At 39.6% G+C, this 14631-nt stretch overlaps 1 protein-coding gene across 1 annotated transcript in view; it reads right to left on the bottom strand.

The window, feature by feature from the left end:
- Window positions 1-306: 306 nt before the first annotated feature.
- Window positions 307-14631, bottom strand: part of C7H1orf87 (chromosome 7 C1orf87 homolog) — a 77657-nt gene continuing 63332 nt past the window's right edge. Inside the window, exons 9-11 of the mRNA XM_076863477.2 lie at window positions 10032-10111; window positions 6324-6531; window positions 307-467 (exon numbers count right to left, since the gene is read on the bottom strand). Coding sequence (XP_076719592.2) covers window positions 307-467; window positions 6324-6531; window positions 10032-10111 — 449 coding nt within the window. The remainder of the gene's footprint in view (window positions 468-6323; window positions 6532-10031; window positions 10112-14631) is intronic.

The following is a 14631-nucleotide window of genomic DNA, read 5'->3' as shown; positions in this document are numbered from 1 at the left end:
TTTGATGAGTAATGTCGAAAAAATATCATACATGTCATATTAATAAGTTTTATTATATGAGCATCTTAAGTAGTTGGGTTCTTGCCACATCAGAACAGAAAACCTGGTTTTCTCTGATCATGCAGAACTGCACGTGAGCAAGCATCAAAAACCAGAATCCAAGAGCTGGTCAAAAGCATCTACCATAGCTGCAATGGCCTCAACTCCTAGAAAGCCTTCACCATTGCTCTTAGGCTGGGGATAAAGATGTGTCTGGGTAAGAAGGGAGATAAGAGAAACATCTGTTCACACAATATGGGCTTGTTATCATAGCTCCTTTAAGTACCGCAGTGCTGGCTCCAAGAGCATATTTTCTCCAGAACGGAATCTCCGCAAGGCCTGGTCGATTTTCCGAGGGCTCAGGGACAGGTTGTAAATGAGATTGTAGTTGTGAATGAGGCGTCTGGCTCTTTCCTTCTCCAGAACTCCTGTGATTGGATTGGAATGGGTGGAGGTTTTTTTTTAAAGAGGAAGACGAGAACAGAGAAAGATATACATTAACTTGAATAACTTGTAGGTAGACACAAAATGCTACTATTTTGAAACCGTAAGCCTCTTAAAAATCAAGTGACACCTTAAAAACTATTTATATTCCTGGATATGCATGGGTACTGTCCTTGGGAACAGAGAGGACTAGAGAAATGATGTTACCTCTGGAAACTTCCTGATCTGGAAGACAAGTTATGCAGACAGTAAACATCATGACTGATATTTATATATAAAACGTAACTGGGTTCCAAGCACTGTTCCAAACAGTTTTTTTCCAATATCGACTCATTGAAACCTGACAACCTCCCATTTCACAAAGGGAAAAACTGAGGCCTAGAGTGAAAAAGTCACTTGCCTAAGGTTGCTCAAGGTTAACCACTATACTACACTATGGAACGAGAGGAGATTGCTTCCTAAATGCATTCCTTGAACTGTGAAGATTTATGATACAAGTGTTAATGAAAAGATTTTAAATACCTTTTATAGGAATAAAAAGTACATCCCTTGCATGTTTCTCTTCTATTCCCTTTACCTGTATAGACTGTTATGAGAGACTGCAAAATTCTTTCTCAAACAATCCAGAGGCAGTGCCTTGGTCACTTTGTAGCAGGCATTGTTAGCCCAGTTGACACGGGCAGTGGTGATGGCTGTCATCCCACTTTAAGTTACCAAGTACTATTCATATTTTTATGTGCCAGGACTGCTGGGCTTAAACCTTCCCTCTCAATTACTCACAGGGGTTATTTCTTTCTTTCGTTTGTAGTACTAGGGGGTTGAACCCAGGGCCTGGACTTGCTAGGCAAGTGATTACCACTGAGCTGCATCCCCAGCCCTTTTTTATTTTTATTTTATGACAGGGTCTGGCTGAGTTGCCATAGTTGGACTCAAAGTTGTGATCCTCCTGCCTCTATCTCCTAAGTAGCTAGGATTACAGGCATATGTCATAGTGCCCAGCTTCTAATGGGTATTCTTAACAGTGGGCCACAGAGTGGTAGTTCTAATGTCACCCATTCTGTTCTATTCATTCCATTCCAGTTTATTGCCTAGTCTGTTTTGATTTGTGTGTTGTCTATTTAGCTTATTTGAATGTCCTAGACTATTTGAATCTCCTTCTTTGTGTAGGCCAATGCTACAAAATGAACAGGGCACTGCCTCTGGATTCTTTGAGAAAGAATTTTATAATTGCTCTTAATAGTCTGTACAGGCAAAGGGACGGGAAGAGCAAAACTCAAGTGATGTACTTTTCGTCCTTATAAAAGATATTTAAAAGATTTTCATTGACACCTGTAGTGTACATCTTCACAATTCAGGGAATATATTTAGGAATCAATATGACCCAAACTTTAAATAATCTCTTCTCTCTTTGGAATTCTCTGGAATGGTTGGCTATTTCCAATTCTGCTTAGGTTTGCTCCTTCCAGACATTTTCCATATCCTTCCTCTGGAAATGTAAGGCTATGGAGGAAGTTTCTGACTGTAAGACCTTAGAGAAGTTACTTTAATTTTTGAACCTCATTTCCTCAACTTTAAAATAAGGATAATAAAATTTGTGAAATCCAATAAAATATTAACTTCTTAGCATATGTCCATATTAGTAAGACTCATTGATGGCAAATATTGTATAGGATAATTATAATAATGATATCAACATTAGTAAAAACACATAAGATGAATTTTGATATGAAAAAGTTACTAGAATATGTAACATGTAGTTTGTATTTTAATTAAAAAATGAAAAGCAATGAAAAATGAAAAAGTTCCATGTCAGAATCACAATGGTATTTTTCTGCCGTCTAAGCTTCGCCATTGGTAAAAGATTGCTAGTGTCAAACCAAAGTCCACTCATAGAAGTTTTTCTCTCTCCATTCTGTCATTAGAGGATGGCCAGAATGGCTGCATAAAATGTCACCTACAATTCATCTCAGTGTCAGAAAGCTATCCTTTCTCAGCCAGAAACAAAATGAAAGAGTTGACAAGAAGAACCTCTTTAATATCCACTTTGTTTTAAAATTTATAAAGAACTTTCCATTTTTTTTCTCTCTCTCTTACTTGAGCCTTTCTCAAATCTGGGAGGTATGTTTTATTTTTATCAGTCCTAATTTATAGATAAGAAAATAGGTTCTGAGTAAGTTACTAGTTTTCAGGACTCGACAATTGGTGGAGCCTGGACTTGAATCTTAATCTTCTGATGAAAGAAAAATAAGCAAATCCTCATGTTCTTTCCAGCACATCATGAAAGCTGGCTGTACCAGGAAGTCACATAGAGCTGGGTTTGAATTATGGCTCAACTTCCTAGTGGCTATGATTTTATCGCGTTAAGCTTGAGTTCCTCCTCTGTAAATAAGAGTGCTAATTCCTTCAGCATGTGTTAGATGTGAGAATTTAGCCATGAAGTGTGTGTACCGTGCAAGCCCATGCCGAGAATGTCCTTTAAGGCATTCTGCCTCCTTGAACTTTAAAATATTTTCTATGCAGCCTTTGGTTCTCTGGGCAAATTCCAAGTGCACCATTTGCTCAGACATTTATCCCAACCACCCTTCTTTCTTTAGAAAAAAAAAAAAGACCAGTTATTCATAGTCATTCCTTATTCCTTCTCCTCAAGGCTATTTTCTTGACAAACCCCATTAGAGAATAAGCTTGGTAGGTTCCCAGAAACACTGATTTGATGATGGATGGTCTGTCTTCATCCTGGATGAAGAACACTCTGGCCTACATATTTCCTTGCACATAATAAAGAACAGTGATTCATCTGTGGGCAAAGTAGGTGTCATCTGCTCAACATGTAGAAGGGGCCGAGTGGTCTGCTAAACCCTGCGGCCAGTAAACCAGCAGAATGACCTCAGTTAATCCTCCTTCCTCATTAAAGACAGTTGTAGATGATCCCAGATTGGGCTGACACATTCCTTGGCTGTTGAGGAACTAATGAATTTCATAGAAACAGGGAAAACAGGCATAAATAGTGAAGAGGCCATGAGAAAGGCATTTCAAAGCTGTTGGAATCCGTCTCCAAAGTCAACAAAGCTTGGCTTTTCCTCAGAACCATTCTGTTCCTGTGAGAAAGGTCCCAATCTCTGGGGAGCCTCTCAGCAGCTAAGTTTATGATACATTATCGGTCATCATGAACTCAGCATTTGTATCTTTAGCAATGGGTTTTCTATCTGCTCAGGTTTTGGTTTTAATTTTTAATTTTTGTTTTTTGTTTGGAACCCATAGCTACCCTCACAGTCCTGATGTGAATACACAGACTTGGAGTTCTGTCAATAACCTTCTAATCTTTTCTCCAGATTTTTCCCTAAATAATCCATCTCAGCCTTCATGATGTCCTCCTCTGGTTGAACCTTGGTAGATGCTGGCTGGAGCAGAAAGCCTTTTCCTGCCCTTGGGATTCAGAGCAGGATCTCGGCTTTCCTAGGGATCCAACATCAACCTCCAGGCTTGTCTTGCTCATGCCTTTCCCCATCACAATCCTTCCCACTCCTAACTTCTGCAGAAGATGGATTCAAAGTCAGAATGGCTTGCCGGAGTCCCCAGAGTTTCCCTTGCCTCATATCTCAGCTCCAGCTTTCTTTTCCAAGGAGCACTTTCTGAAATCCAAACTCACATTAGATGGTGGCCTTTCATCTCTTTTCTATTTCCTTTTGAATCTCAACATTTTAAATTGACATAAAAATTGTACATGTTTATGGGGTAACCTGTGACACTTTGATAAATGTTTACACTGTATAATGTTCAAATCAGGGTAGGCATATCTATGTCCTCAAACATATTTCATTTCTTCAAGGTAAAAAGATTAAGGAGCCTTTATTTTAACTTTTTTGAAACACACAGTTCATTATTGCTATCTCTAGTCACCCTACAGTGCGGTAGCACACAGGAAACTTCTTTCTTCTAACTCTGACTTGGTAGCTGTTGTCTTCCTTTTGATTATTGAGCACTCATTTGTGCTCTCAATTGTAACAATTTATGATATGCTATTCTTTTTTTTCTTCCTTTCCTTTCCTTTTCTCTCTTTTCTATTTTACTGGTGTTGAACTATTACCAGTCTCTGTGTCTTACCTAAAGGATCTTTGAAAAGACTTGTGCCATCCATTCTGGTTTTCCTCTTGGTCCAGCCTCTACTACACTGCTGGGTTCATTTTCATAAATACTTTTATAATCCAACTAGATCAAGCATTCATTTAAAGCTTTCAGTGTCTTTTTCTGTCTTTGTTATAATTACTAAATATCCGTTATACTTCATGTGCTCTAGAATTAAATTGCTTTGGAAACTCAAAAACAAAATAAAACCAAAAGAGAAAGAGCAAGAAGGGAAAAAATGAACACACACAAAGAAAATGAAGTCATTGCTTTTGCTATATGGTTACTTCCGGAGAGTGCTAATGTGAATGACAGCTCTTCCCTAGGCACGTTCTGTAATGAAGAGGGGCGGTTTTGTCCACGTGCTTTAGTGTCTGCCTATTCTGGAAGTCTCTGGCCTCATTCTTGACTTCATTCTCTCTCACTGAGACACTGAACTGATTTCCTTTCTGCTTGACTATATTTCATTTTTTCCATTCTACCTATAGGCATAAAGAATCTTTCTGAATTACAGTTTCATCAAACCACTCCTCTGCTTAGAAAGGTTCAGTCCTAAACACTACTTTTGAATTAAGTCTCAGTTTTGTGGTCTGGCATTTTAAACCTCTGAATATGTGGCCCCAGTCTGTTTCCATCTTAACACTCTCTGAATAACCCCTACTCTCTGTCCTCATCGAACCCCTTACATCCAGCACACAGCGATTTTCTTGGCCAACCTCCCAACTTTTGCCAGAAAGTCTCACATTTTACCCCTTTGCATTTAAATTGCACTTTTCCCTTACTGACCAATTTAACATTAATATCACCTTCCCTCCCTGATCACAGTGGGAAGAGATTCCCCTTTCTCTGAATGCCTACATAGCACACTCTAATGGCATATATCAACTTCCATCTTGCATTGACTTATTTATACATATGCATTCATTTACTGCTGACTCAAAAACAAAACTTTGGGGAAAGTTGTGCAGGTTCTCGTGTCAAAAAAAAAAAAAAAGAATATAGTCTTCTGATGAAAATATAATAAGTCTTCAAACAAAAAAAGTCTAGTATATCAAATATGATAAGGGATGTTAAATAACCCTGAGAGGCCAGATGAAGATTGGCCTAGAACTGTCCAGAGTCTCTCAGGGGAGTGCTCGAATTCTAATATAAAATAAAGGTAGGTGTGAAGTAGCCAGGTGGAGAGACTGTGTGTGCTGAAGGGGTGGGAGAGTGAGGGTTGATGGAGTAGAAAGAGACAGCACAGTTGGAAAGCTTGGGGTTAGAAAAGAGACAGACACATGAGAAAGTAAGGCATGTTTGAGGAAAGACAAGTTATTTATTTTGACTAAGCAGGATATGCTGAGCGAGTAGCTACAGAAAAGACTGGTCAGGGGGTCAGGGAATAGATTTTCCCTTGCTAAGGTGTTTGGAGATCATCCTGGTAGCAGTAGGGGACCCCGAAGACTTTTGATTAGGGAATTATAAGATTAGATTGTGGGTTGGACTTGGCAGTGAAGTGCAGGAAAGATCAGGGACATGAAGATACTGTAGGCAACCTCATGGGGGATTGATATCAGATGCATCTTTGTATTTTCTGATTGTGCTTAGCGTAGTGCCAGGCACATGGTTTATATACAAATTGTATTATTTGTTCAAGAAATGTAAGAAAATGAGGTGTCCACGTTTAGACTAGAACACAAATAGAAAGGGAGGGCTCTTTACAGTTCATACCTCACCTGTATTACTCAGATCACACAGATACAGGGCGTTTTCCAGCTTTCTGAACCTGTCAATCCACGTCTCACATTCTTCAGAGTGGTTCTTCATGGCCCGACTGAGGAAGGGCTGGGAGACTGGCCGGATCTTCAAACTGCTTGGAGGATCATTGGGGGTTGGAGTCTCAGCAGGAGGGTTTCCTGGATTCAGCTTCTCTTCTGGAGTTTTCTACCAAAATAATGCAAGCATCTCACTGGCAGCACATTCACCACCCAGAGCTTCTCTAGTCTCTTGGCCAAAGATGAGGCCACACAACTAGGAAGATTTATTGCAAGGTCTGGCTTTGGAAAGCAAGGATGAGTTTCAAATCCTCACTACCATAGGGCCATATCTGCCAAGTTTTGCTGGATGCAAACATGGTTAAGTTTTTTTTTTTTTTTAAAGAGAAGGTGACATCATCACTTTTATTCAGTTTTCATTTTTGACTTACACAAAGCAGAGGACTGTGTAAGTAACTGGCTGAGACTTTTCCTTGAGGTTCTATTCTAATAGTGAAGGCAGAATTACACAGGCAGTCAGTATAGATAGGTCAATCGAGTCAGGTCAGATCAAGGAGGCCAATGTGAGTGAGTCCAGGAAGTTGGAGACTGCCTCTAGAGGGATTGAAATGTCTTCAGAGCCCTTCCTCCACCCTATGAAGATAACGTGTCCCTGCTCAATATGATGCTAAGGTAACCTATCTTAGGAATTGTCCCCGCTCCCACATTGAGTTGTAAAAGTTGTTAATTAATGTGTCCTGGGCTGCTCCATCCTGCCCTTCAGCCCACCTGTTTCCCAGCTTTTGGCCATCCCACCAAGCATCTCCTGGGCCTAGTCACAAACACAGAAAGGATAAAGATAAGGGGAAGAGAACAGGAGAGCAAAGGAAGCCTAGGACATATAAAAAAGGGTAGAATGTCTTGCTTCTCAGGGTAACAGGATACCAGTTACGGTCCCCTTCTCCCTTCTGGGAGAAGTCTATGTTACCTCTTTTTGATAAACCCTGTTTTATATGCTTGCCTCTGTGTGCTTCTCTAATGTTATACTTCAACATGTGAGGAAGCAGAACTCGTCACCAGTAACTAGAGGTATCAATAGTACCACTAGTAGGATCTACTGAGGATGGTTTTCTGGCAAAGCTTAAATTTTCTTCTGAATTCTGAGAGTGACATTTTTTTGGCAAAAAGTGATCGAAGCAATAGTGATATTACCCTAGGCTCACCGGCCCCCTTGAAGGTCTATTAAAACACCTCTAGTCTGCTGGTCCTGTTCATTTAACACAGGAAGCTGAGGCCCAGAGAGTGCAAGTAAATTGCTGAGGTTGCCTAGATCTTAGGGTAGACCCAAGACTATAAACAGAAGTGGAGGTGAGTTAACCTAGGTATCCTAATCCCATATCTAGTACAAAATAGAGATGTGTTTAGAAAGAAATAGACAAATGGATCCAAACATTGCCATTTAAGGCTTCCTAACACCACCTTCCACATAGGGAGAGTTTAATATGACCAACTCTGTTTTTCCTGGAAATGCTCTCCTGCAAATCCATGTAGTTGTAGAGAGAATTACCACGTTTCAGCTGCACAGTTCAGAACTGGGCTTCTGGTGCAAAACAGGCAAATAGACCTATTGTTCAGGAGTTTGGGATCTATTTGTGAGAAGGAAAGATAAAGGAAGAAGCACAGATCTTTCTGTGTGAGACCTTAAAACACTTGCAGATTTTCTCCCTGTGCATTAGAAATGAGAAAAAGATGGTCAGTCAAGAAAGAGAAGATGAAGTTGACAGCAGAGAAAAGAAAAAATGGGAAGTCTTAACTGTGTTCGAGACTCTGGTTTTCATTTACTGTTGCATTGTTTTCCTTGGGTAATATAATAAACTTCTCTAGCCTTCCAATTAATTAAATTTGTAAAGTTGGTTATGTTCATTGTAATACAAATAATTCTGATGCACCATAAAATCATACCTCTAATTTCTGAATACCATCTGTGTCCCCTAAACTTTCAAGTGCCTGAATTTTTCCAATTTTGTAAGTTTGTCTTAAACTTCCCACATATAGGCTGCAAAAATTCCATACTCCTAAAGAATATTTATTGCAATAGAAATTACCAAGTCCTGCATTAACTAAGAAACACAGATTAAGCTGTTGCAGGGGTATTTAAAGAACCATTTTCTTTGAAATAATAGAACACAATACCAAATTATACCCACATGGATGACAAGAAGCCAGTACGTTTTAAGGATTAATTAATATAAAATAATTCCTACAATGACAAAATCAATTTTTGGAAAAGTAGAATGTTTTCATACAGTAGATGACTGATTCTTATGCATTTTTAGAGCTGTGGACCACTTCATAAATCTGAAGAAAGAAAATCTGCCCAAGTTAATGTACGTTTGGTTTTATTTTCATGGATGATTTTGGAGAGATCAAGGTGATCATGGATCTGAAAAACTGATGTTAAATAGTTTTATATTTCTCTAGAGAGTTCAACTCTCCTTGACCACTAAAGAAAAGGGAAAGTAGAGGTTTATATGGATCTGAGTTGAGCTCAAGTAACTAACTAATAGCTAACTAACAACTAACTAGCTAGCTAACTAACAAACCAACGTGCCCTATACCATTCTCATCCCACTGTGTCAGGATTCCTTGCTTTTCTCTCTCTACAGTGTTGGCCCCTCCTTCATCAGAGGTATGTTGATGTAACCTCAAGGTCCTGGAGTGCCTGGCACTGCGTAGGTTCTCAAGGCATGTTTGATGACTGAATAAGTGAGGGAACGAATGAATGATTTTCTCTAGGAAAATAGAAAAGTTGCTTTACTAACTCGGTACTTTAGTTATTCTTCTTTAAAAAGTGGGACAATGAATGCTGCTCATACAAGAATGTGAGAAGAATCAATTATCTCAGAGATGCAATAAAATCCTCAAACAAGAGGCAAAATAAAAGAGCAAAATATATTTTTTACAACCTTATTCACAACAGACTTAACACTCAAGGAGAAAAGCATTTGCTGTTGTTTCCTGCATGGCAAGAGACTTGCCAAAATGATTCTGTTTTCTAAAATATTTCAACGTGTGAAGTGCATGAAGAGGCCTCCCGTCATTTTAAGATGAATTATGTTCTAATCCGGGCATTTAAAAAACAACAACAATAGAAAAACTCAGGCTGTTTTTCAATTCTACAACATCTCCTGGCTAAATGCTGGGAATATTAAAATGGATTTTAACTGCTTGCCAGATTTTCTTTTTTTCTTTCTTTTTTTTTTTTTTAAATCAGAGAGCCTGCTATATTTTAAAATGTGATGCCTGAGGAAAAGGTCACCGTCAGTTTCTGGAAGCTGGACTTGAGATGTTAAAATAGGTCTCATCTCTACCCTTTGTTTTGATGGCAATTTGGCGGATGGGCCGCAAGCTTTGGGAGAACTCTTGCACATAGGCAATGGGTGTCATTTCTTGGGGTCGGTGGCAAACTCTTTAACTATTGATGGCGAAGGTTTCTGGCAAACTGGAAAGGAGCTGACCACACTCTTTGGAGTTCCTCTGCCTCTCTTCTCTCCCTGAAGAGTCTTGGAGTCAGTCTGACATCAAGAGGTTGGGTGGAAATCAGAGACCACAGGCGAGGCCCTCCCCAACATCAGAGAAGAGAAGATGAGGACTTTCCCCATGCATGTTCTGTGTACCCCAGGTGCATACCATATGTTCAGCTTTGCTTTGAGATATCTCAGAGACTTCAGGCTGCTCGGGAATGGCAGGGGCTTCCTTTTCATTCTTTCCTAAACAAGAAACAATAACAGGAAGGGTTTGGTTTGATCTTCATTTAACACACTCACATAGACACCAGGCAAAAAAAAGATGCTGAGGCTCTGTGTGTGGCTGGCACTGTGTTAGGTGATGGGGACACATTATGAATGAAAACCTGGTTCCCACCCTGATGCACCTCAGACCAGGTGGGATGCCAAATAATTGCTCAAAATTGTTATTTAACTGCAAGCTACCACAAGTAATTCAAAAGACAAATATGGGCACGTAAGAAAGCACTTGAATGGCAGGAGAGGTGGGGGTCAGGGATGGCTTTTTGGAAAAAGTGACACAAACTGTCAACCTGAGGGATGAGTAGATGTCATCTAGGCCAAGGCTGTGCTCATGGTGCCTATGGAGCAGAGAGTTCCAGAGCAGCTGAGACAAGAGCTTGCAGAAAGGCCCCTTAATCAGAAAGGCTGGGCTCACTTAGGGAGTAGTCAGGCGCTTCTTCCTGAGAGCCTGTCTCTTAAGAATCAAGCACTTCCACCACTCTTTCCTTGTAGGTATGCACCTGAAAGGTCAGGCATAGACTTCTCTGCTCCCTTCAATGGCCTCAGCCTTATATAGAACGAGGTGTGAACAGCAACCCTCACCCAGGGCATTCTACTGGGTACTCCTCGCTGCAGGCTGCTGCCTTCACGAACAGGCCTCCTTCAGAGGCAGGAAAGACCTGCTGCTGGGTTCACCAGGGCTTCCTGCAGACACCACGCATTCATCACTCAGCACCTTCCATCCGACTTGGTGACTTGCTTACGTTGCTAATCCCTGTGGTGACCACTCAGCACAGATTTCTGGGAGCCTCAACTTCAATATTCAGTTCATAATTCAAGTATGCCATTAAATATGTATTATTTCTGAGTTGGATCTCATTATTTTCAATAAACTTATTCTATGAATAAATATTAAAGTTAAGAGGAGGCAAATAACACAGGGGTTGAGAGCATAGGCTCTGAGGCCAGATAACCTTTCTTTATTAGCTGCATGACCTGGGCAAGCTGCTTGTGCCTCAGCTGCTGCTCCTGTAAAATGGAGGTAATGAGACCTACAGGTTATTGGCAGGATTAAATTGGATTACAAAGTGTAAAGCAAGTACCTGGATCGTAGCAAGGGATCAATAAAGGCTAAGTAATAGTGCTATCTAGGAAAGGATGTTTTCATAAATCAATTAACGGATCAGATTTAAAACACTTTCGTTAGACTTTTAGCATTGCAACCATGAATCATTATGAATCTTCTTCAATTTCTTGATGGAGAAGATGATGTAATTTCATATTATTCTCTGAAAGCCCAGACCCCAGCATTAGAATAAGTATTCAAAGCATACTTGTTGAATAATGGAATAATCATGTATTCTTTGTTTGGAATTTGGAAAAGAGTGTGACATATATATCAGTATGTATATATATATATATATATATATATATATATACACACACACACACACACACACACACATATATATATAAAAAATTTTTGTATGTATTCTTTATTTGTTTGGTTCTCCAATTCTTTTCTGATCCTTGAAGAGGAGAGAATTTTCTCGCATTTTTTCACTCTTCCATACCTAATGCGGAAGCCATATATGGTAAGCCTTAATAGAAGTTTATCAAGCATCATGATGGTAGCCAGTAAGGGCAGCACCTTTGAGGCAGATCTTATTTGGTCTGTTGAAAATTTAAGTTGTCATGGGAACCCATCATCACCTAGTACATTGGCCCCAGCTCATTTCACCCAGAATATGAAAGAAAAGCTTTCTGTTTATTGCAGGGCAATATAATTACTCCAAATCATGGAGTTAGATGGTTAAAGGGATTCTAGAAGCTGTATATAACATGAGCAGGCAGGAATATAAATTTCATGGTTAGACAAACCTGAACATCAACCCTGATTTTTTCCTTTACCAGCTATAGGATATCAAATCAGTTCTTTCATTTGTGAAATTCTAGTCATTGTGAGATAGAAACTTTTTACATAAAATACTTAACCCATTGAAGATGCTCAAAATACAGGGTCTTATTTGTTGTTGTGTTATTACCGGCCTTAAGCCAATCTAATTCCCCCAGAGAAGAGGACCTATTATTGATTACAATATACCAGAACTTTTTCTGGACATTGATCATTGAATTGTCTTCTCAAAGAATAAGATCTAGAACCTCAACTTTGTCCCAGTCTGGTTCTTCTCTTCTGTCTGTACTTTTCAAAGTTTCCATTAAGAGAAAATACGAGCTCCTCTACTTGGTTTCTTTTAAGCTGCCCCTTTTCCTCCCTTATAGCTAATAGCATATAAAAAGGTAATGGTTTGCATATGTAAAAATTGTTTGAAAGGCCTGAGGCAGAGCTCTATTTTTTTCCCTTTCCTTTTTTTTTTTTTTAAACACAGCAGGAAGGATAAATAATAACCATCTGTCTAGTCTGCCAGTTGAAGATTTGTATTGGAGGAAATAAGCCAAGCTGGCTACTAGAGATTTCCAGGTGTGGGAAGGGCCAGGTTTTACAGGGCTTCCAGTGGATTCTGATGGTTACACAGCCAGCCCTCCTGTCTGCCCCCACTAATGACTTGAAATCAGTGGTCTTCAGAAAAGGCTGCATGTTAGAGCCACCTGGGGAGCTTTAAAACTTACCAGTGCTCAGGTGTCACACCAGACCAATTAAATCACAAACATGGGGGATGCGGGGGTGAGGAGGAGGGGGGAAGAGACCCATTTCAGCAGTTTAAAAAAAAATTCCCTAGATGATTCTAAAGTGAAACCAGGGTAGAGGATTACTGATTTAAAACAAAGGCTATTGGCCTCATTGGATTTACTGAATGAAGATCTTGTGAGAAGGAAGCTAATATGGGTCAAATATCTATAAAGGACAGATATTTCCCATATTATCTAAAGAATAACCTGTGAGGTAGAAATTATCCCCATTTGACAGACCAAGTGTAGATGAAGGCCTGTGTTTCCAACTCATTCATTCACTCTGAGAATATGTGTTAGGTGCTTTCTAAAGGCTGGGCATTGTCCTAGGTACTATGTCACAACACTGACCAGGAAAGAGTCCTTTCAAAGTGAGTGCATTCTTGTGCTGAGGGCAAACAGACACAAAAAACAATGCCAGGTCTGATTAAGTGCTGTGATGTCAGTTATGGGGGTGGCAATTACTAACTTGATAGGGAATTCACCCAAGGCCTTTGAAGAGGTGATAATTAAGTAGAACCCTGAGCAGAGGGGAGTCAAGGGAGCAAGTAAGAAAAATATCTGGGGAAAGTGCATTTGAGGAAAAAGTTACAGCAAATACAAAGGCCTTAGGCAGAATAAGAAGGGAAGAAAAGTGGGTTAAGTGTTCATGGAACTAAAGGGTATCATGGGCCATGTCATGTGACTGAAGTTTTATTTATTTTTTTCTTTCCAGCATTCATTTCTTCCCTGGTGAGTCTCCCTTTACCATCTCCTCTGGCAACAGCAAACGTATTTTGCTTTGTGGGGCTCACCCTTCCCTCTTTACAGTGCACTGTGGTTTGGTAGGGTTGACCTCCAGTTCCAATTCTAAGCTTGGTCTCTGACTAATTTAAGTTTGCCATTGTACCCTCATATCCATCATATCAATTTTGGTTCTAAGATGGTCATAAAACTCAATCTGAGCTTCTGGGTGGAGAGAAGATAACTGCTGCTTAGATAGTAAAGGTTCCTCCACCTTGGCAGCGCCTACCAAAATAGTGCTGGGTCACAGCAACCTTAGCTTTTCTGTTGTTGTGAAAGGAGTGCTTGGAGTAGTCAGGGGAGTGTCACATAAAGCCCAGAGATGATGCCCACACCAGGTAAAGCAGAACAGAGAACCCAAAGAAGGAAAGCACATTGCTAATTTGGACATTTGAATGGCTAGATCAAAGATCTTACTGCTATGAGACATTTCAGATAAATAATCCACAATATCTTTATTGGGTAAACCAAGTGAGTTGGCTTTTATATCCCTTTAATGTAAATAGTTGTAACTAGTAATTATGTGGACTTCTTTCCTTAATAAAACAGAGGCCAATTTGTCACCATTTTTATGTTTTCTGTCTGTAGTGATAGGTTTTTATGAATGTTGGAGGGAACTCAATGAACTTTTGTGGCTACTTTTCATTCCCTCCAAATTTTCCTCTCCAAGTTTTTTCAGTTCTACTCCTTGCTTACATATTCTCCTTCTTCGCTTCCTCACTCAGTCTCTGAAATGAGGAGATTGAAATTTGGAGTCATACATAATTTTTGGGAAATACCTTTGATCTTAGACCATACCATGTTTGGTGGATCCTAAGCTCTTTTTTTTTTTTTTTTTTGTCTTAATGGGAGTTCATAGCATTTCTGGGATCTGTGGCTTGAGATCTTTCATCACTTTTGGAAATTTCTCCTAATTTCCTCAAGAATTGCTTTAGCTCTATTCTCTTCTTCTTGTGCTTCTATGATTTCAGTTGCATGTATGTTGGATAGTGTCACCATTCCCTAGATATCTCTTACATATTTTTTTC

Source organism: Callospermophilus lateralis, chromosome 7 (assembly GCF_048772815.1).
Source record: "Callospermophilus lateralis isolate mCalLat2 chromosome 7, mCalLat2.hap1, whole genome shotgun sequence".
Taxonomy (NCBI): Eukaryota; Metazoa; Chordata; class Mammalia; order Rodentia; family Sciuridae; genus Callospermophilus; species Callospermophilus lateralis.
The sequence above is the reverse complement of the archived record's forward strand: the minus strand, read 5'-3'. Positions and strand labels throughout refer to the sequence as shown.